The sequence below is a fragment of the Cervus canadensis genome, chromosome 8 (genome assembly GCF_019320065.1).
Source record: "Cervus canadensis isolate Bull #8, Minnesota chromosome 8, ASM1932006v1, whole genome shotgun sequence".
Lineage (NCBI taxonomy): Eukaryota > Metazoa > Chordata > Mammalia > Artiodactyla > Cervidae > Cervus > Cervus canadensis.
Genome location: NC_057393.1, coordinates 75,872,235 through 75,896,298, shown reverse-complemented (window position 1 = coordinate 75,896,298; position 24,064 = coordinate 75,872,235). Strand labels below are relative to the sequence as shown.

General features: G+C 37.1%; 1 protein-coding gene across 1 annotated transcript in view; it reads right to left on the bottom strand.

Annotated features, from left to right (window-relative positions):
* Nucleotides 1-423: 423 nt before the first annotated feature.
* Nucleotides 424-24,064, bottom strand: part of TMEM26 (transmembrane protein 26) — a 66,777-nt gene continuing 43,136 nt past the window's right edge. Inside the window, exons 5-6 of the mRNA XM_043476879.1 lie at nucleotides 7,362-7,438; nucleotides 424-4,652 (exon numbers count right to left, since the gene is read on the bottom strand). Of these exons, the coding sequence (XP_043332814.1) occupies nucleotides 4,228-4,652; nucleotides 7,362-7,438 (502 nt within the window). The 3' untranslated portion in view covers nucleotides 424-4,227. The remainder of the gene's footprint in view (nucleotides 4,653-7,361; nucleotides 7,439-24,064) is intronic.

Below are 24,064 nucleotides of genomic sequence, written 5' to 3'. Positions count from 1 at the left end.
TTTGCCATTTAGAAGTTTAAATCTTTACATAGGAAAATCTGTCATTCTTTTCTCTCATAGCTTCTGGGGTTTCTAACTTGCCTTGGAAGGTATTTCCCACTCCCCCAATGCTAAAGATACATTCCATATTTTCTTCTAATATTTTAGAGTTTTCACTTTTACACTTAGATCTTCAGTCCATCTGGAATTTATTTCTATATATTGCATGAGATAAAAAATTAACTTTATTTTTTCCAGATGGTTTGCAGAATTTCCCAACATCATTTATAAAATTGGTCAATCTTTCCTCTCTAGTTTGAAATGCCACTTTCATCACATTCTAAATAAGTCAGTTTTCTTTTTAAGCCAGAGCTTAAAAACTAAATGAAATGAATTACAGTAGAGAACAAAGATAGGAAATGGAGGCAAAAAAACAGACATTGATAGAGTTCTACACAAACTATTTAATGTATACAATACAATACAAATGTCATTCATAGCAAAATAGTATAAATATAAATAAGTCAGAGCAAATATTCTTATAAAATATTCCAGTAAGAAAGATTCAGAGGATGGACACCCATGAAATATAAGTGTGCAAGAGTTATTTAAACATTGTTTACAGTTACTCCCATCATATGAATAATTTAAAGCCTCAAAACTATAAACATCCTCAAGCTGCCTAGTTTAACTTCAAATCAGATGTTACTGAGAGAGGATCAGAATGTATATTAAGTAAAAAAACAAAGCCTAAAATTAGAGAAAAAGAAAGTAATGGTCTCTTCTGTTTTTAGATTTCTAGATGGTATGGCTTTTCATTGACATATCTAAAGCTCTAGATGTATGTCAGTGTGTATGTCATACATATATGTAGAATGAAGGTGGAACAGTGGTTCTGTGCCATCCTTTCTTTTAACAGAAGAGTTAGTTAAGAGTCATTGAGATCAACTGCTGAAGATAACAAGAATCAGTGTGAACTCTGAAACCTTGGTGGAAATCCCAAAATATGTGCACTAAAATGCATGTCTTCCCAAGGCTATGAAATAACAAGTTAACAATTACTATTAGGATACTGAATCCTTGGCCACATCCTTTTAGTCTTCAAAAGCCTGAAGTGCTCCTACCCTTCACTTTGTTAGTGGAACTACAACAGAGCTAACTGATGCATTTGTGTAACAATCTTCACTTTGGAAGATTAGAAAGAATATTATTGGCCAACAAAAATTTCCATTTCCTCATGTTATCTGTTCCAGCTTAAATAAAAATTAACAGAGTAGTCAAAAGAGAAAGACAGTTCTCTAATCTTGCAGTGGCAAGTCATGTCCTCTAGGAAGTAAAGAAAGTCCAGAAGATGATCGTGAGGCATGTTTCTACACAGCGTCACTGTGTTTTCTCAGAAATGAAATGGTAGGTTTTTAGGAAGGACATTCAATTGAGTTCATCAAGCAAGTAAATAGCAACAACAGTAATAATAACAACAGCACCAACAACCACAAATAAGCCACTTTGTTCAGTGGTGAGGATACGGATGTTTTGTGTCTGTGAGGGGTTGGTAGAGAGGTATGGCCTGTATTGCATTAGAGGAATGATATAAGTCAGTTATGTTGTACAGATAAAGCAGAAGCCAGTCCCAGAATGTCAGCCTCTGGGAAGTAACTGCTGTCCAGGGCACTTTACAGCAAATACTATAAATGTTTTTAATAGTATGAAAAACATCCATAATACTATAAATGGATGTTTTCAAACATTACAATATTTAGCAAACTACAATAAAAACATGCAATTAACTAAGTTAAGTTTTAAGTTTTCATCAAGGGTCCTAGGCATACAACCTGGACTTAGGTTTTATTTTTCAATAAACTAAATGAATATAGATTTTCTTGACTATGAAAAAAGGTCCAAGAGAGTGGCCATTCTGGCAGTCAGGTTAACAGATGTTTCCCTTAATAGGTTTTCCTGGAAAATCTTGCAGAGCATCTGTCTCTTTTGCCACCACTACTTATTGAGACAGCTTCCCAGGTGGCGCTAGTGGTAAAGAACTTGCCTGCCAAAGCAGGAGACAGGAGGTATGGATTCAATCCCTGGGTCAGGAAGATCCCCTGGAAAAGGAAATGGCAACCCACTCCAGTATTCTTGCCTGTAGAATCCCACGGATAGTGGAGCCTGGTGGGCTACAGTTTGTAGGGTTGCACAAAGTTGGATATGACTGAAGTGACTTAGCATGCACGTACTTGCTAAGATTGTCTTGGGTGCTCTTTGCTTTCCTGGCAGTGGGATAAAGCTAGACTTGACTTTCTTCTCCCCAGGCCTTTGGAGGACTGTTAATTACAAAATACTTAAATACTAAAAACTCATTCACTGAGCCAAGCCAAGTCTCAGATTCAAAATCATTTTAAAAATATCTGCACAACAACCACACTTCTTCATACTTGATCTATTTTTAGAGGCCCAATATTTGTTTTGCTGGAACATAAGACAGTCAACATAAAAAAAAAAAAAAAAAAAACAGATCCTGCTAAGTGTCTTTATAAATAGAAGTTATTAGTTTGTGTTCAATTACTAAGCATTTTAAATAACATGCCCTTAAAAGTTGTCAAGTTCTTTATATAAATACAATTTCCTGATGTTAACTTTTCATAAAATTATTATGGAAAATTATAAATGTACTCTATTATTTTCATGTGTAATTTTGCAGTCATATTGTTAAAATTAAAAACATGAGGAAGAAAAGAAACAGAAACATTATCAAGCACCGAAGAAACTGTTAACTGAAAAATATTAATTTTTCTGTATAAAAAGTTTGTCTATGCAACTCTTAAACAGGTTGAACAGATATCATGTCACACAGATTTATAGATAGAATTTGTCCCAATTGGGTGTCCCTAGGTCATATCCAATTTAAAGTCACACCCTGCCTTATCTTTAATGTCCCTTTCAATTCCTGAGCATAATAACAAGGTGGAATTATGCTTTGAACCCTAAAGGAATAGTTTTCAAGTTGTTTGTCTTATATAATTATTGCTATAAAGCCAGGTAAGTTTTCACACTGTATCTTTAAAAGCAAAAATCATTTTAAAAGGTTCTGAATCGCCTCCAACTGGAACGTAGGGAGGCATATGAAAGGAAAATACAGCTATTTCAGTACTGGGGAAATGCAGTCATAATGCAGGGAAGAAAAGCGAATTTCCTGATTTCCACACTGCTGTGGCATTATCTGACCCCCGTCACTCATCAAGGGCTGTCGGTGGTGAGGAGGGCTAATGCAAGCCTCCATCACCACCATCTTCCCAAGACCAAAGGCCGGCTCCAGCAGTGGCAGTTCAGAGGCGCTCCCAGGACTGCAAGCGGACACCAGCGACTGTGGTAACATTTAAAGGGCCTGAAATACCTTTATTCACTGCTTCAGTGCTTTCTTGCATCAACCCACATAATTCGAGTTGGCAATACAGAAAATGGTAAAGTGGAGTTAAGGGAAATCCTGACGAAGACTGCAAATCGTGTTCAGAGTGGAAATTGTGACTCTGTCAGCATTACCAGTATTTCCTGCCCCACAACCAGTAGATCTGTAACCAAAATGGCTTGCTGTGAATTTTGCAGCACCCAAGCCAAAGCAATAACATTTCCATAAGAGCATATGCACCGTGACAGAAGACCACAGCAGCCCAGAAAAATGATTTTCCTGGTAAGGTCCATGCAGCGATGAATAGGGCTCTTGATGCTATGGTAGCTGGGCAGAGATTTTCACTGTTTCCAGCCCACAGTGAGGTAATTTTAAAGGCACTTTTCCCTTCATTTGTTCTACATTCACTGAATGTACGTTTTTTGATGTCAGAGGGACACTGCAGAAAAGATCAGATGAGATACTCTGACAATAGAGCCAAAGTTCAAAGATGCTCTATTTTCAGGTAACAGCCGCGACGGTTTGTCTGCATTAAATCTCTTGAGGGCATGTCACTCTAACCCTGTCCACAGCTTTTCAAATAGTTCAAAACAAACAAATCTCTTAGTCGTTGAACAACTCTAACATCTGATACCATCACACAAAAGTTGTAGCGATAGCTACTAATCAAAGTTCTTTTCATTCCGTTGAAAAAAGAAAATTCCTCAGCTTTGGTTTAAGATCACTTTTTATGTTGTTCTTTTGAAAATTATTATATGCCAAGGCTAAAATAAAAAAAGAGAAGATTCTGTCTGAAAGATGAACCAGAAAGTCAAGCTGTCTAGCTGCACGCTGCTGTCGGCGACTAACTACGCTACGGGGTGGGAGTCGTCGGAGGCGACCCGCAAGGCCTGCAACGGAATAGCCAAGGCCTCCATGGAACTGCCTGGCCAGGCCCCAGGTGAGACCCCGCTCGCCCCAGGTACATCCGGGCATCCGTGCTCTCCTTTCCGGCGTTCTGGCCGACTTCGCAAGGAAGCGCGTACGTCCAAGGCCAACACCACCAGGCGGTAGAACTGCAGCACCACCACCAGGAAATTCTTGGCAGCAAAGAACACCAGCATCTGGTTGATCACTTCGAAATAGGTCATGAGTATGAGCCGCACAACAAGGAAGGGACCATCTTGTATGAAGATGCTGATTCCGATGTTCCACAGGTCGGCGCTGTATTGGCAGAAGAATCGGCTGGAGAACCCCCTCGTTGTCATGGACACGGGGCACACGACATTCTGTACTGAAAACACACGACAGGCCAATTAACGCAGGCCTCTGAAATGCATGAGAGAATGGAGTGGGTAAAGGCCATCAAACACTGGGGCGACGCTAGTCCACGATTGGGAGTGAGCCTGTAATTTCATTCTGCTGGGCAGGGGCATAGAAACAGCTGAAACCACCCTGCCATTGGACATCCTTCATCATTTTATATTCAAAATGGATCATCTGGTTTAAGTCCAATCAAACACGTGAAAGTAAACCAGCCTCTAATTTCTATGCATGTAAAAAAAAATTCAGCTCACCTTCAAGTCCTCACACTGGGGAAGCACCATTAACTAGCTAGATAGGGAAGAACAGAAGACAGCGCCCTGTCTGTCTTTCAAGTCTGCAGCATAGGGAGGCAGCAGGGTGGCAGGGTGCTCTGGGCCTCGAGTCAGGGAGTCTGGCTGCCTCTTCTGCTTCCTTACTTTCTAACAGCAAGATGCTGGTCAAGTTACTTAGGCTGCCTGGGCCTCAGTTTCCTCCTTTGAAAACTGCACAACAGTGATACCTTTGAGGAGAGGGGCCCCTATTCCCTGACTCTTTTGGTTTCCATTAGACTAACACCCTGGCAACTCTCCTTTCTCCCTGTCTGTCTTTCCCTTAAGATAATGTATGAGTTACCTGGCTGCTAAATTTGGGAGATGAACCAGGGTATACATGGCCAAGATCCTTCTGCATCCTTTCTTTAGTACCTACCTATTTACTGGCTGACTCACTCGGGCCTCTATGTAAATTGTCTTGTGAAAATTCAAGTGCTTCTTCAAATTCAAACTTAAGTCATGTTAAACACATTTCTCTAATGGTGGTGGGGAAAAAGCCCAAATAACTGCCATTGTTATTTTATTTTGTCTAATTCCTTATGGTTTTGTTTCACAGTTTACAAGAAAGACTGGATATAATTACTGATTTTCCAGTTGAACAAAAGGAGGTCCAATCAACAATGCAACCTTTTTTGTTTTAATTTTTTTAATGTAAATTTAATCCAGGGTCAAGGGCAGAAAATAATCCTTTTATAATAATACAGCCTTCCACGTGGAGTTTTCAAACAAAGAATGCCTTCGTCTATTGGAGCCTGCAAATATTATGAAGCTGCTTTGATATGGGTGCACATAATGTACTGTTTGTTGGAAAATACAATAGTGATTTAGCCAGAAGTAACATTTGGTCTTTGTTTTTCAGACAGCTGCATAACATTATCACCCATGAAAGTTTACAAAATTTCTTTCTTAAATAAAAATTTTCTAAGTGAGGCTATAAACCACAAGATATGGGAGGGTGAGGACGAGCAGAGGGAATGACAAAAGAAAAACCAAGATAAGATCAATAATAGCCTTTCCTAAGATGTTAGGGTCAGGAAGTGTCTCCTAGAGGATCTCCTAAGAGTATCATTCAACATCTAAACTGATGGTGCCTAATATTCTGGCAGAGGACACCAGCTGATCAATGGGTATAGAGCACGTGTGTGTGTGTGTGTGTGTGTGTGTGTCTGTGTGTATTTATTTGCATACATTTGTTTGCAGTTATTAACTCGTAATTAGGTTCTGAGCATTTCCAGAAAGCCACAGCCATGCTTTCCATCTATTCTGTTGACAGTTTTGTTTTGCAAAAGTGGATGCTAAGGTCTAAAATAACTCTGAAACCTCTGTGCCTATAGGAGTGGACCAAAAAAGGATGCAGAAAAATTAAATATCCTTGTACAAAGATTCATTCTACCCCTGAGGTCATCAGGTAGGGTACCATAAGAGAGGAATCAGACTTGAGGAAAATATAACTATTCAATCCAAGAACTTATTCAGAGTGAAGTGGCATCCAGGAGAATTGCCACATCAAAATTCTAGGGCTCCTAGAATTTATAGGCTCACTCCAGGTCAATGCAGTCCAATAAAACCATCTGTATTAATAAAAAAACACACATTCTATATCTGTGCTGACAACACAGCCATGTATGACCACTGAGCAGGCTAGTGTGACTGAGGAACTGAACTTTTAATTTGATTTAATTTTAATAACTTTAAATAGCCACATGTGGCTAGTGGGTACTGTACTGGATAACGTAGCACTAGATCATCAGTATGACATGCCTGAGAAACAGTTTGCTTCTGGCAAAGTCTTAGGGGGGTTATGTCTTTATTAAAATAAGTCCAGTGGGAGTATAAGACCCATTACTGAGGAAAAAATCCAGTTTTCCATGTGGCCCTGAAACTGCTCTTATTCCTTTTGAAGTTCTAATACAAACATCTGACCAAAGAATGAAAACGACCCCTTAAAAATATCATATGCCAGTAACTATGCTAATAAGCACAATTGTTACAAACTACATCTTATTTTTGTCACCACAAGAACACTCAACCCTCACTACAACAATCATCAACCCTATTTCATGGATGAAAAATGGACGCTCCTAACTAATTTGCAGAAGTGACGGAACCACCGTATGAAATGGACATAAGTCTGTGCTCTTATCTTCTCAACTATCTCAGGCTCACCAGGTACCCGGAGGGAACGTTCTGGCTGCCCTCCTGAGTTTCAACCCACTTTTCCTCTAAACTGAGCTGGAACTAACACTGAGATATCAAAGTGATAAAAAAAAAATGATAGTCCTCTCAAATGACTCCTTAGCTTCACTACAGTTTCATAATCAAGAGCTGTTATTTTCTGTTTCTCTGAGCAAACATCAGATACTTACCTGCCAGGTCAAGTGGAAATTGTAGCATGCTCCAGGTCCATATAACAAGGATGGAATAGACCAGGGCAGGACTATTCCTGGAATGTAGACAAGATTTTAAATTAGCGATGAAAAATATGATCACATGCAGAAAAATATTTCCTCTTTTTTCTCCTTGGTTATCACCAAGATATTTGTGAAAAATCCATGCATGATTAAAATGAAATAATGAAAAAGAAGTTTTAAAAAATATGAAACTTAAAACCCAACTTCCACATGTGCCAACATCTATGTGAATCATGGCAAAACCTCTCGGTCCCATATTGCTGTATTTCGTTTTACAGAATCACAGAAGCATTACAGGACAAAAGTTAGATATTAACCTGAAAGTTCAGTGGGCTTATTTCAAGAAATTTCAAGGAGAGAAAGTGAAAATTGTCCCAGGTTCCCAAAACTCTAACTTAAAAATCCCTCTCAAAAGGGCTGGATAAGGCTCAACAATTAAGAGCTTAGCACGTAAAAGAAACTCCATCCTCAGCTGGAGAAAAAGTGGGAAGATAAATCCAATAATCAAAGATTTACAGTGGACACTAGGATGTAAATCATTTCAGTCACAATTGAACATGTTTCAGTTGTGAATCAAGGAATATGACTGTTTCATTCACTGTTGGATTCCCAGTGCCTACAACAGTGCCTGGAAAATAACAGTCACTCAGCAAATATTTATGGAAGGAATTGTTGCATGTACAAAAGGATCCATACCTGGAAAATGTACAGATGTCATAGACCTAGGAGAATGGTCTCAAAGACTAAAGTCAGAAAGAAAAGTTACAAAAACATAAAGGATATGAAAGAAGAATCAAAGTCACTCTTTTACAGCAAAAACCCAAAGGAAGTTATCAATTTGAGGTTAGTGGTGTAATAATAGATTTTGTTGCCAACTTCTCTGTCAAGAGGGATTTCCAGAATGGAGAGGGATAGAAAAACATCAGGGAAGAGTAATTGAAACCAAACTCAATGAGGTGATTGTAAGGGATGTTTTTAAATGCTCCAAGTATTGAAGTTCTGAAAAACTAGATCTCAAAACTCTGAGAGAATTTGTAAATGAGATTTCTAAGCCATCATTATCTGTCCTGGCAGTTAATGGTGCAGACAAGGTTGGTGACAAAAAAATGAGGTCTTAACTTTCAAAAGGAAGCAAAAGTATATCTTGAACTATAAAGGCACATTTACTATTCATCCCTGGTTAGATTATAAAACTGGTTATTTGAAAGATTTCTGAGAGCCTGTATTGAAGAGAACAGTAATTACAAGGAATCACCACAGCTTTCCTGAGAACAAAAGCACTCATGTAAGATTATTTTTCTCTCTCTCTCTCTCCTTTTCTTTAAAAATTGAGTTGGGATTACTAAGCAGGTAATGTTATATAAATTAATAATAGACATTTGGATTTAAACAAGGCTCATGAAAAAGCCTCCCATGGTGTTTTTATTAGCAAGATGAAGAAATGTTCTGGGTGTGAGTACAGTTACGTGGATTCCTAACTGCGTAAATGACTCCCCAAAGGAAGCTCTCTACTGGGTCGCTGCAGGCTCTGCTTTTGATTCTGTTCCACTTCATATTTCATCCCTGAGTTGGTTGCTGATGCTGATGGAAGGCTTCTCCTATGCACATATGACATTGGAGGTTGGATTGGAAACCAATACCCCAGAAGACACAACCAGGATCCCCAAAGATCTTGACAGGATGTAACTGGATGACCTTCAATAGAAGAGAAGAGGTGGCACTTCATAGCAGCCATTCAAAAGGCTCAAGGATTTTCCCTTCCTATTATCTAATTATGAGTCCACAGTGTGACATAATTTTTTATTTTCCAAAATTAAATGCAATCATAGATCACTTCCCAAAAAGTATAAGTCAAGAATTTTAAATGAAAATGCCTGGGGAATATGGTCTATAATTTTCCCTTTGCAGTGTCAATGTCTATATTTAGCAGAACTTCAATAAGTGCCTGGATTTTTAAAAAATCTTACCTGCAGTTTCTGAGCTCATACTATGTGCCAGGGAGTTTTCTAAGTATTTAACTCTGCAGTCACACTTAATCCTCATACCAGCTCAACAAATGGGTACACTTATGATCTCATACTATGTGCCAGGGAGTTTTCTAAGTATTTAACTCTGCAGTCACACTTAATCCTCATACCAGCTCAACAAATGGGTACACTTATGATCCCTATTTGGCCAGTGATTTCAGCATCCACTCTTTTAACCTTTATGTGATAGTATTTCCACGAAGAAAATGGAAAGTTTTAGCCCTGCTCTGTTCTATAGTATTCAGAGTATATCTGAAATATTATGTGCTGCCTTCATGTTTTAGGAGGAACATTTAAAACGTCTTTGACCCAAAGGAGAGAGTCTAGGATGGTGAGAGAGCTCAGAGCCATGTTAGACATGGCATAGTTCATGAAACTAAAAACCGGACACTATTCCTTAAAAACTGAAAGGGTTATCATCTGGAAAATGAATTAAACTTATTTCTTGTGACTTCAGAGAACCAATTCAGGTTCAAAGGTTTAGCTGCACCTATAAGAATCCAAATTTCATCACAATAGAGGAAAGTACTTTCTTATAACATTAACTCAAAATAGAATGAGTTGCCCCTGGGGTTAGTATATTCTCTATTAGTGAAAATGTTCAAAGAAAGTCTGGACAAAAACTTATTGAGAACATTTTGGAGAGGATTTTGCAAGAGATGTAAAATAGATTTCTCCATAGATGGTCACTTTTGAAGTTTCTTCTCATCTCAGACTTCAATAATTCTACCAAAAACCTCATGTGCAATTTTGTCTGCAAGGCAGCAGAAAGAAATGGCAAGGCATGAACTCTGGTGCTGGGTTGCCAGAATTCAAACATCAGCTCTAACCCTCACCAGAAAGGCAGGACGTGGGCCTCCAATCCCAGACTAATCATTTACCAGCCACATGAATATGGACAAATAATTTAACACCTATGTGCCTTAGTTTGGTGGTTTAGTTGCTAAGTCAAGTCGTGTCTGACTATTTGCAACCCCATAGACTGTAACTTGCCAGGCTACTCTGTCCTTGGGATTCTCCAGGCTGGAATATTGGAGTGGGTTGCCATTTCCTTCTCCAAGGGATCTCCTGCTTTAGTTCACCCACTTTCAATGACAATAATAATAGCTACTGGATTTTATTTGATAGTTGTATTACATGTTGTCTGAATATGTTAAACATATAAAAAAAGCTCTCAGAACAGAACATGATACAGACTAAGCACGGTTGAGTGCTACAAGTTTTATATATATATATATATATGTATATATATATATATATACACACACACATATATATGTATATATATATATTACTAGGTAACCTTGAGACTGTCACAACTTCTCTTGACTACCACTGCTAAGCTTATAAAATCCTGATATTGATAGTCTCTATTTAATGGTGTTGTTGTAAAGACTAAATAACTTATCACAACCAAAACCCTTAAAGCAGTGCTTGGAACACTGCAAGAGATAAATATTATCCACCACCCTTGGAAGGAAAGTTATGACCAACCTAGATAGCATATTAAAAAGTAGAGATATTACTTTGCCAACAATGGTCCATCTGATCAAGGCTATGGTTTTTCCAGTGGTCATGTATGGATGTGAGAGTTGGACTGTGAAGAAAGCTGAGTGCCAAAAAATTGATGCTTTTGAACTATGGTGTTGGAGAAGACTCTTGAGAGTCCCTTTGACTGCAAGGCGATCCAACCAGTCCATCCTGAAGGAGATCCAACCAGTCCATCCTGAAGGAGATCAGCCCTCGGTATTCATTGGAACGACTGATGCTGAAGCTGAAACTCCAGTACTTTGGCCACCTCATGCGAAGAGCTGACTCATTGGAAAAGACCCTGATGCTGGGAGGGATTGGGGGCAGGAGGAGAAGGGGATGACAGAGGATGAGATGGCTGGATGTCATCACTGACTCGATGGACATGAGTTTGAGTAAACTCCGGGAGTTGGTGATGGACAGGGAGGCCTGGCGTGCTGCAATTCATGGGGTCGCAAAGAGTCGGACACGACTGAGCGACTGAACTGAACTGAACTATTAGTAATAGTAATAGCATTTTTATTTGGGGAACATACTTCTTAAACACTTTCTTTGTGTTTTAATTTCATTATTATACAAAATAGGGATAAATAATAAACTGACTTTGACCCTAAATAAGATTCTAACTCTATGATACTGAATATACATCTTTTGCAAGTATTCTCTGAGAACATGCAATATGGGAGAATGTGGGTACTGACAAACATATTAGTAAAGCTTTCAAACGTAAATATTGAAAAGATGACCAGAAAATCTTTGGAGCAAATTTGCAGTATGAATTCAGGCAGTAAAAGTTACTCAGGAAGGTTAAACGCTTAAATATAATTAAATAACTAAGCTTAAATGGCAAACACTCCAAATTTATGAAGGAATTTTGGAATGAATTTATCCAACATTGTCTCTATTGTGTAATTGTCTCCCCCACTTGTCTTGCCCCATTTTCTCATGTGTAATCTATCTTCATAAATGTCAGCTGAGAAGCATGTGAGCAGACAATGGACTCTATTCATAGAGAGACAAAAGATCTTTTGAAGTATAATTATAGATGTGAGTATTACTTCCCTACTTGGAAAACTTGGTAAGATAAAAGACTGACATTTGGTAGATCAGTGCACTAAAACTATTGAGTGAAAAGCTAAAAATAATGTCATACACTGCTAGTTTTTTTAATTTTTAAGTTTATTGATTTACAATGTTGTGTTCATTGCTGCTGGACAGTAAAATGACTCAGCTATACATATATATATATATATATATATGTTCTTTTTTATATTCCTTTCCATATGGTTTATCCCAGGACATTGAATGTAGTTCCCCGTGCTATACAGTAGGACCAGTTGTCTCTCCATTCTATATGTAATAGTTTGCATCTACTGACCCCAGACTCCAACTTCCATCACTTCTCCACCCCACTTCTTGGCAATGATGTTTGTTCTCTATGTTCGTGAGTCTGTTTCTGCTTTGTAGGTAGGTTCATTTGTGTCATACTTTAGATTCCACATATAAGTGGTGTCATATGATACGTCTTTTCTGACTTACTTCATTTAGTATAATAATCTCTAGTTGCATCCATGTTGCTGAAAATGACATTATTTCATTCATCTTTAATGATTGAGTAATATCCAATGTATACATGTACCACATCTTTTTTATTCATTCAACTGTCAATAGATATTTTGGTCATTTCCCTGTCTTGGCTATTGTAAATAATGCGGCTATGAAAGTAGGAGTGCATTGTATCTTTTGAATTATAATTTTGTCTGGATGCATGCCCAGGACTGAGATTGCTGGATCATGCTGTGCTGTGCTGTGCTCAGTCACTCAGTCATGTCTGATTCTTTGTGATCCCGTGGACTGTTGCCACAAGGCTCCTCTGTCCATGGAGATTCTCCAGGCAGGAATACTGGAGTGGGTTGCCATGCCTTCCTCCAGGTTGCTGGATCATAGGGTAATCCTGTTTTTAATTTTCCGAGGATCCTCCATACTGTTTTCCATAGTGGCTGCACCAATTTACATTCCCACCACAGTGTAGGAGGGTTTCCTTTTCTCCATACCCTCTCCAGCATTTGTTATTTTAGACTTTTTAATGATGGCCATTCTGACCACTGTGAGATGATACTTCTTTGTAGCTTTGATTTGCATTCTCCAATAATTAGCGATGCTGAGCATCTTTTCATGTGCCTATTGGCCATCTGTATGTCTTCTTTGGAGAAATGTTTATTTAGGTCTTCTGCTCATTTTTTTTTTAAATCTTTTTTTGTTGTTGTTGTTGAGTTGTGTGAGCCGTTTGTATACTTCGGAAATTAAACCCAACTGGTCACATTGTTTGCAGATCTTTTCTCCCATTCCATAGGTTGTCATTTCATTTTGTTTATGGCTTCCTTTGCTATAAAAAAGCTTGTAAGCTTGATTAGCTCCCATTTGTTTATTTTTGTCTTTATTTCTATTGCCTTGGGAGACTGACCTAAGAAAACATTGGTATGATTTATGTTGCAGAGCATTTTGCCAATGTTCTCTTCTAGGAGTTTTATCGTGTCTTGTCTTATAGTTGTCTTTATATATATATATTTTTTGAGTTCATTTATTATGCACGTGTAAGGGTGTGTTTTCATGCATTGCTAATTTGCTTAACTATGTCTTTTTGGAAGTGTAAATTCTTCCATAAATAACAGATAATCAGTGGATAGACTTGCTCTAGTCTTTTAAAAAGCATCCAACAAGCTCTTCAGAGGAGGGGAAAAATTAAGGGGAGAGAGAGAGAAGGAACGAAAGGAAATGAAGTATTAATCTAACCTGGAAGAAATGTTTCACCAAGCAAAAAGAGCTAAATTAAAAGAACACACAGTGTGAACATAGAAAAACTCTCCTTTGTTTGGTCAAATATTCATAATGAAGTTGCAATAAGGCTACAGGAACATTTTACCAAATGTGTTTTTTCTTTTCAACAAATGATCTATGTTCAAAAAAATACTGCACAGAGTGATCTCCAAAGGTGTAAATAACCACTTAACTGGTGCTGGCAAGTATATGGAAATTCAGACTTGTTAAAATGTTGGAGGGTGACTGTAGCAGAATGAAATGGTCAGCAAACCCTATCCCCGGCAAACATATATAACAATGGAAAAATTATCAAAAACAACCACTTCAGATCTCCGGAAATAAACCAAAGGCAAATAATAAATTGAGCAATTTATTCATGAAAAGCTGGTAGAACTTTAGTTAAGAAGAGTGAGCATCTAAGACACTCTTGCCCATGGGATATTCCCTTATCCCTCCAGCTTTGTATGTAAAGGAAAAATTGTATCAGACAATTAAATAAGAAATGAAGACTTAACTGAAGGCCATTACAGTAAGGGAGAGAGACTGAGTTCACCCCCATTGAAACAGAAGGCAGAAAAGTTTTTAAACAGAGGGGTAAACTAGTGGAAAAGTATTAGAGGACATTAAAGAGGGAAATTGGTCAATGTGATTAGGCCATCTGTATTTGCTTATTGGCACTGATCTAAGTTAGGTTCCTATCATCCCAAAGAGTCTAGGAGACAGAAGTGCTATCTTTCTTGATGATCAAATTTCAAAGGGATAGCTCTTACATCATTAAGAAAGATATTCCTGGGTCATATTATGAAACTGGAAAGAGGCTGAGAAAAGACTTGCATCTCAAAAGGATGGAGGAAGAATTTGCAGACCCAAGTTTTCTAAAATAAATGCTTTAAGGAAAGGAAAATCAGTGGCCTATATTCAGGAATAAACCTTTTTAAAGTTTAGTCAAGATGAGGGAAATGTTAAGACTGTCTTGGTCAAATGGAGTAGTGGTTTTTACAACAGGGAGAGCTTGGCAATGAAAACCAGAAGCTCCTTGTAATCAGAGTATACTGACTTGATTTGGAGTGGAGTGTGAAATCCCATGGTAAAAGGTGTGGTCAGTGAAGGTAATAAATTTGGTTGGAAATGAATGGAGAAGTCCAAAACTTTGCTACTTTACTTTACTTAGGTTGCAATCCCACTTGGGGTGAGTGGTTGACTAACTTCAATTTAATGGAGAAATTCCAAAAACAAGAGAGCCAGAGAAGGGCTAGGTAACATCTCCATGTATGCCAGACATATGCAGAGATGATCCAAGAAGGGTCAGTAAAGATTTGAAACTAGATAAATATGAAAACTTTGATGTGCTTTCCAGTTCATACAAAGATCCATTTGTTCATGGAAGGTGGAAATAAAAAAGGCTCAAGATGTTTGATCACAATCGCTGCTCAAATCATTGACTGTGCAGTAATAGGTGTGACTTTAATAGCCATGCTAAAGACAAAAGCAAGAAATAAAAAGAAACAAAACAAGATCAAGCAGAGACATCAGTGCCTATAATCCAAGGGAAGATAGAATCCTCAGAATAAATTCAAGCAGTTTACTGAGACAACAAAAACAAGAAGATGCCTGAGGCATATGGGGAAGCCTGAGGATAATATATTGTAGCACAATATAAAATGTCTAGTTTTTAGCCAAAAAAGTAAGAGACCTGCAAAGAAACAGGAATGTGTGACTCAGCTCAGGAGAAAACAACAACAATCAATCAATCAATCACTAGAAACTAACTCTAATGGGGTCCAGATGTTGGGTTTAGCAGATAAAGACATCAGAGCAACTATAATAAATATCCTCAAACAATGAAAGAAAACTATGTTCCATAAACTAAAGAAATATATGATGACAATGATTCAGCAAATAAATAACTGAACTATGAAATATAAACTAAAAAGAGACTTAAATAGAAATTCTGGAGTTGAAGATATGGGAACTGAATGAAAATTTCACTAGGTGAACTCTGCAATTTGACTCTACATATATATTGGAGATGGTAGACAAATCAGTGATCCGAAAGATGAATCAGTGAAAACTATCCAGTCTAAAGACAAGAGAGTAAAACAGATAGATAGGAGAAAATGAATAGAGTCTCGGAGACCTACAGAATGCAATTAAGCATATCTATTTGTGATAGAAGTCCCAGAAAGAAGAAGAGACAATGGAGGAGAAAACGTGAAGAAAGTATGGCTGAAAATTCCTCTGTTTGAGGAAAAATTTACATATCCTAGATCAAAAGATCACAATAAACTCTGGAAAATTTTGAAAGAGATGGAAATACCATACCACCTGACCTGCCTCTTGAGAAACCTGTATGCAGGTCAGGAAGCAATAGTTAGAACTGGACATGGGACAACAGACTGGTTCCAAATAGGAAAAGGAGTACGTCAAGGCTGTATATTATCACCCTGCTTATTTAACTTATATTCAGAGAACATCATGAGAAATGCTGGGCTGAATGAAGCACAAGTTGGAATCAAGATTGCCAGGAGAAATATCAATAACCTCAGATATGCAGATGATATCACCCTTATGGCAGAAAGTGAAGAACTAAAGAGCACCTTGATGAAAGTGAAAGAGGAGAGTGAAAAAGTTGGCTTAAAGCTCAACATTCAGAAAACTAAGATCATGGCATTTGGTCCCGTCACTTCATGGCAAATAGATGGGGAAAGAGTGGAAACAGTGGCTGACTTTATTTTGGGGGGCTCCGAAATCACTGTGGATGGTGATTGCAGCCATGAAATTAAAAGAAGCTTACTCCTTGGAAGGAAAGTTATGACCAACCTAGACAGCATATTAAAAAGTAGAGACATTAGTAAGGCCCGTCTAGTCAAGGCTATGGTTTCTCCAGTAATCATGTATGGATGTGAGAGTTGGACTATAAAGAAAGTTGAGCACTGAAGTATTGGAAGCTGAACTCCAATACTTTGGCCACCTGATGTGAAGAGCTGACTCAGTTGAAAAAACCCTGATGCTGGGCAAGACTGAGGGCAGGAGGAGAAGGGGACAACAGAGGATGAGATGGTTGAATGTCATCACCGACTCAATGGACATGAGTTTGAGTAAACTCCGGGAGTTGGTGACGGACAGGGAGGCCTGGTGTGCTGCAGTTCATGGGGTTGCAAAGAGTTGGACACGACTGAGCGACTGAACTGAACTGAACTGAGATCAACAGAGTCGTAGGAAGATTAAAGACAAAGATATCCAAACCTAGACACATCACAGTCAAACTTTCAAAACTCAAAGTGAAAAAGCAAACTCTTGAAAACAGCAAAAAAAAAAAAAAAAAGACCAGGTGCAGGGTAACAACAAAACAATGACTAACGTCTCATTAGAAATAATGAAGGTCACTAGAAAGTGGAATGATACATATAAAATGCTAAAGTAAAAACTATTGGCCAAGAATTCTGTATACAACGAAACTATTTTCAAACATGAAGAAAAAATACATACATTTCTGCCAAAGACAAGAAGAATTTGTTGCTAACAGATTTGCCTTAGACGAAACAATAAAGGATGTCTTTCAGGTTGAAAGAAAATGACACTGAAAGTAATTCAACTCCACAAGAAGGAATGAAGAACATCTTCAAATATGTGGATAAATATAAGTGAATTATATATATATAATCATATCTTAATTTCTTTAAAAATTAATCTATATAATAGTAATGATAAAACTGTACTGTTTGGTTTGTAACATATAAAGATGTGACTTATATATAACAATAATAGTAAAAAAGAAGGGGAAGAAATGGAACTATTAGAATGTGAAGATTTAAATATATACATTGTCTTCCCTACTTACATCAATACAAAAATCAATAGAGGAACTAAAATTGTTCATTGAATATATTTTTAAAGCAGTAAATAACATAAGAATAAAATGGAAATGAGACGTAGAGAAAAATGAATTGCGAAATGGCAGATATAAATACAACCACATCAGTAATTACACTAAATATTAATGGATTAAACACCTTGTAAAAGCTTAGAAGGTGTCCCCCCAAATTCGTATCTACCTAGACTTCAGAATCTTACTTGGAGGTAGGGATTTTGCAGATGTAATCAAAATAAGATGAGGTCATAATAGATTAGCATGGTTCCTAATCCAATGACTGGTTTCCCTAGAAAAAAGAGGAAAAATTGGAGACACAGACAGACACAGTGGAAAGAATGCCATGTGAAGACAGAGGCCAGAATACAAGTTTCTGTTAGATTAAGCCACCCAGTTTGTGGTATTTTGTTATGGCAGCCCTGGGAAATTAATATACACTCCAATTAAAAGACAAAGATTGTCTAACTGAGAGGAAAATGCAAGCTCCAAGTGGTATATAAAGAACACAGTTTAGATACATAAACATACAGAGTTTGAAAAAAAATTCCATGTCAGTAGTCATAAAATAGAGTGCCTAGATTCATGAGAGACAAAATAGACTTTCAGACAAGAAATATTACTAGAGAAAAAGAGTGACATGTCATTATGAAAAACAATTACTACATCAGGAAGAACTTTTAAAAAATTGCACATCTTAAAACAGGACCTCAAAATACATGAAGCAAAAACTGACAATACTGAAAAAAGAAACAGACAATTTAACAATTAGAGTTGAAGATTTCAGTGCCTCACTCAATAATTAATAGAACAACTAGGCAGAAAATCAGTAAGGATATAGGAGACCTGAAGAACTGTATCAGCCAATTTGACATTATTTAAATTTATAAAACACTCAACCAAGCAACATGTTCTTTTCAAGCACATATGGAATATTCTCCAGGATAGGTTGTATGTTAGGCCACAAGATAAGTCTCAGTATCTTAAAAGACTTAATTTTGTATATTCTCAGACTACAGCAGAATTAAAATTAAAAAAAGCAGGAAGAAATTTAGGCAGTCCCCATACAGAAATCAAATAGCTTTGCTTCTAAACAATTCAGAGGAGAGCTCTGAATTGTTGAGCTCTCAAAGGAGAACTCACAGGAGAAATTGGAAAATAATTTAAATTGTATTAAACAAAAAAAGATAACATATCAAAGCTTATGAGACACAGATAAACTGGTGCTTAGAGGGAAATTTATAACTTTGAATACCATACTAGAAAGGAGGAAAGAGTTCAAATCAACAAGCTTCCATCTTAAGAAACTAGAAAAGAGAAGTGCAAATTAAATCCAAAGCAAGCAGAAGAAAGGAAAAATTAAACATCAGAACACAAACCAGTGAAATAGAAAACAGAATAATAATAGGAAAAAAATCAGTGAAATCAAAAATTAGTTATTTTAAAAGACTGAGGAAACTGAGAAGTCTAAGAAAAAATAGAGAAGACACAAACAACCAACTCAGAATGAAAAGGGCAGGACCATAATAAGTGACTCTACAGGAATTGACACAAGTAGAAAGGAATAACAGTATGTTCAGCTTCATATGAAAAATAAACTTATATAAAATGGAAGAAATCCTAAAATGTAAAATATAATAAAACTTGACCCAAGAGGAAACAGAATAACAGAGGAGGCTTATAAGAAATAATGATATTGAATTGGTAATAAATACCTTCCCACAGAGAAAAACATAGGCTTAGACAGCTTCTTAAGTGAATTCTATAAAATATTTAAAGAAGAAATAACACCAATCTTATACAGAGTCTTTCAGAAAATAAAGAAGGAGTGATCCTTGAGATATTCATTGAGGGAGTATTACCCTGATACCAAAGCCAGGAAAAATGCCATTTGAAAATATTACTAAAAGACAGTGTGTTTTATGAATGTAGATGTAAAATGATTAACAAAGTGTTAGCAAACTAAACGGAGAAGGCAATGGCACCCCACTCCAGTACTCTTGCCTGGAAAATCCCATGGACGGAGGAGCCTGGTAGGCTGCAGTCCATGGGGTCACTAAGAGTCAGACACGACTGAGTGACTTCACTTTCACTTTTCACTTTCATGCGTTGGAGAAGGAAATGGCAACCCACTCCAGTGTTCTTGCCTGGATTATCCCAGGGACGGGGGAGCCTGGTGGGCTGCCGTCTATGGGGTCGCACAGAGTTGGACATGAGTGAAGCAACTTATGAGCAGTAGCAGCAGCAGCAAACCAAATTCAACAGCTACAGAAAGGATTCTACACCATAACCAACCGTGATATTTATCGTAGGAAGCCAAGGTTGATTTACCATCTGAAAATTAGTTAATGCAATATACTATATTAATAGACTAAAGAACAGCCACCACATAACGATCATAAGAAAAACAGGAACATATTTGACAAAATTAAATGTCCATAGAAAGAAAGGAGAGAGAAAGAAAACGAGAGAGAGAGAGAACAGAAGAAATAAAGAACTCTCAGTAACCTAGATAGGGATTTCCTCTAACTGATCAAGGGCATCTAATAAAAATATCTGTGCAAAACCTACAGCTGGCAACATCCTTAAGTGAAAACCAGAATGCTTATCCTTTGAGATTTAAAAGTTCATTCCTATTTATTTATTTATTTTGGCCATGCCTCATGGCATGTGGAATCTTAGTTCCCCAACCAGGGATCAAACCTGCACCCCCTGCAGTGGAACCATGGTCTTAAGAACTGGACCACCAGGGAAGTCCCCACTCATACTTCTGTTCAACGCTGTATGAGAAATTTTAGCTGCAGCAATAATGCAAGAAAAAGAAATAAAAGGCATATAAATTAGTAACAATCAAAACTATCTTTGCTTTCAAATGATATTCTCTTATATGTAAAAAGCCCTAAGGAATCTACAAGACTAATAAGCATGATTGATGGGTACAAGATTACTACACAGAAGTCAACTGTATTTCTATGTAGTGGTAATAAAAATGTGAAAATGATATTAAGAAATTAAGAAAAAAATTCTATCTGAAAGAAAAAATACTTAGGAATAAATTTAGGCAAAGTGGTGTAAGACCTATATATGTTGAAAATTATGAAACATTGCTAAAAGAAATCAAGGAAAATCTGAATAAATGATGACATAGTTAACATTCATGGGTTGGAAGACTTAATATTATAAAGATGCCACTTCTTCATAAACAGATAGTAGTCATGGTGTTAGTTGCTTTGTCATGTCCAACTCTGTGATGCCTTAGACCGTAGCTTACCAGGTTCCTCTGTTCATGGAATTCTCCAGGCAAGAATACTGGAGTAGGTAGCCATTCTATTCTCCAGGGGATCTTCCCAATCCAGGGATTGAATCTGGGTCTTTTGTATTGCAGGCAGATTCTTTACTGTTGGAGCTACCAGTGAAGCCTGAGGCTTAGATTTAATACAATCCTTATTAAAACTCCAGCAGGATTTTTTTTTTTTTTAGAATTTGACAAGCTAATAATAAAACTTATAGGAAATTGCAAAGCACCTAGAAAAATCAGAACAATTTTTTGAAAGAAGAATGTTAGAGAACTTAAGAGTATCTAGTTTCAGAACTGATCATAAAATGTCAGTAATCACAGTAATGTGGTACTGGCATAAGGACAGACACACAGAGCAGATAGACATACAATAGAAAGTCCTGGAAAACTTACATATGTGGTCAATTGATTTTTGACAAAGAGTGCCAAGTCATTTTAATAGGGAAAGGATAATGTTTTCAACAAATGGTGCTGAGACAGTTGGTCCCAGCTGGGACAAAAATTAGAGCTGGGACAATGCCAAAACATAAAATGAAACAAGACAAACTATGAACTTAGACTCTTACCTCAAGATACACAAAAATTAAGTAAAAATATTAGAGAAAAATATTTCTAATTTTTGGTGAGGAAAATATTCCTTAGAATCTATGATTCCCAAAGCCCTACATAGAAGAAAAAATTGATAAATAGGATTTTATCAAAATTAAAAAAAAATTGTTCTTCAAATGACAGCATTAAAAAATAAAAAATTATATACTGGGAAAAATATTTACAATTATGTATCTAATAACAGACTTGTAACCAGAATATATAGACAACTCAATAAAAATTTAATCCAGTGAAACATGGGCAAAAATTTGAACAGATGCTTCACCAAGGAAGATATATGAAAAGCTAATCAGCACATGAAAGATACTCCACTTCATTAATCATTTAGAAAATGCAAATTAAAACCACAATACAATACTACTATGAGCCCACTAGAATCGTTATAATCATAAACACTGAAAAAAATGTGTTGGTGAAGATGTTGAGAAAATGGAACTCTCACACCTTGCTGGTGGGAGTGTTTTTACATAGGTATAGCCACTTTGGGGGGCATCCCTGGTGGCTCAGTGGAAAAGAATCCATCTGCCAATGCGGGAGATGCGAGTTCAATCCCTGGGATTGGGAAGATCCCCTGGAGAAGGAAATGGCAACCCATTCCAGTTTTCTTGCCTGGGAAATCCCATGGACAGAGGAGACTGGTGGGCTAGTTCCAGGGGATTGCAAAGAGTTGGACACAACTTAGCAACTAAACAAAACAATAACAAATAGCCATTTTGCAAAACAGTTTGGCAGTTTCTTAAAAAGTTAAACGTGTACTTAACATAAAACTGAGTCATTCTATTCCTAGGTATCTATACAAGAGAAATGAAAACATGCATTCAAAGGCTTGTAACTGACTGTTCATAGCAATATCATTTTCAATAGCAAGAAAACTGACTACAGAATGGATAAATAAAATGTGGTATACAGAACAGACTTTTGAACTTTGTGGGAGAAGGTGAGGGTGGGATATTTCAAAAGAACAGCATGTATACTATCTATGGTGAAACAGATCACCAGCCCAGGTGGGATGCATGAGACAAGTGCTCGGGCCTGGTGCACTGGGAAGACCCAGAGGAATCGGGTGGAGAGGGAGGTGGGAGGGGGGATCAGGATGGGGAATACGTGTAAATCTATGGCTGATTCATATCAATGTATGACAAAACCCACTGAAATGTTGTGAAGTAATTAGCCTCCAACTAATAAAAAAAAAAGAAAAAAAAATGTGGTATATGCATAGGATACTAGTCAGCTATTAGAACAGAGCCTGACAACCCATACATGCAACAATGGGAATGAACCACTGAAACATTATTCTATGTGGAAAAGCCAGACACAAAGACCATACACTTTATGATCCCATTTACATGAAATTTCTAGAAAAGGAATTTCTATAGCGATATAAAGCATATCAGTGGTTGCCTAGAGTTGACAGTGGGAGTGAGAACTGACTGCAAACAGACACAAGGAGTATGGATTCTGGTGATAGTTACACAAGTCTATAAATTTCAAATTATCACTAAACTATAGAATTACAATAGATGCATTTTGTGTTGTATAAAGTGAAGTTCTTATAAAAAACTTGTAATATCTCATGAGTCCATGCAAATTCATAAGAATCAGAAAGATGAACTTTGTGTAGGTATGTGGAAGGAAACTGATTTAGGTTAAAAAAAAAAAACAAAAAAAACCTGGATTTGAGGTATTACCCAGGATGCAGGAAAGAGAGGTAGACATCACTGTGATGTAGACATCATTGCAGGTTTTCTCCTAAACCTGTCAGCTCAAATTACAGACTAAAATAAAAAAGAAAAGAAAATGTTGTAATAATAAGTGATGCTAAGTAGGTTATAATGAAGTAACCCTCTTTTCTATATTACATGGAAACATCCTTTACACGTATATTAAATTTATGCTTTGTGATTGTCTTTTTGAGGCCAAAGGGGAAAGCTATGCTGCAGTGAGAGAGTTTAAGTCTTTCCTCTGAAAACATGGAAACCTGCAGTGTTTATTCCTACAGTATGGGACCTGAGATGAAGTCAGAACTTTGGAGATGGGCCTTAGGTGGGAATAAAAACTCTCAGTTCTTTCTGGCCCTTGATTTTGCAGGCTTTGGGTTGTGATGGAGATATGCAGGAGTGCAGTGGAAACCAGAGAAGGTCTCTGACACAATGCAATTACATTAAAAATAAAATGATTTCAAAAAAAAATAAATAAATAAAAATAAAAATAAAATGATTTCAAGGGTGAAACAGATCACCAGCCCAGGTGGGATGCATGAGACAAGTGCTCAGGGCTGGTGCTCTGGGAAGACCCAGAGGGATCGGGTGGAGAGGGAGGTGGGAGGGGGGATCGGGATGGGGAATACATGTAAATCCATGGCTGATTCATGTCAATGTATGGCAAAAACCACTACAATATTGTAAAGTAATTAGCCTCCAACTAATAAAAATAAATGGGAAAAAAAATTAAAAAAAAAATAAAATGATTTCATTTGAGATCATGAAACCCAAAAAGAAACTGAAAA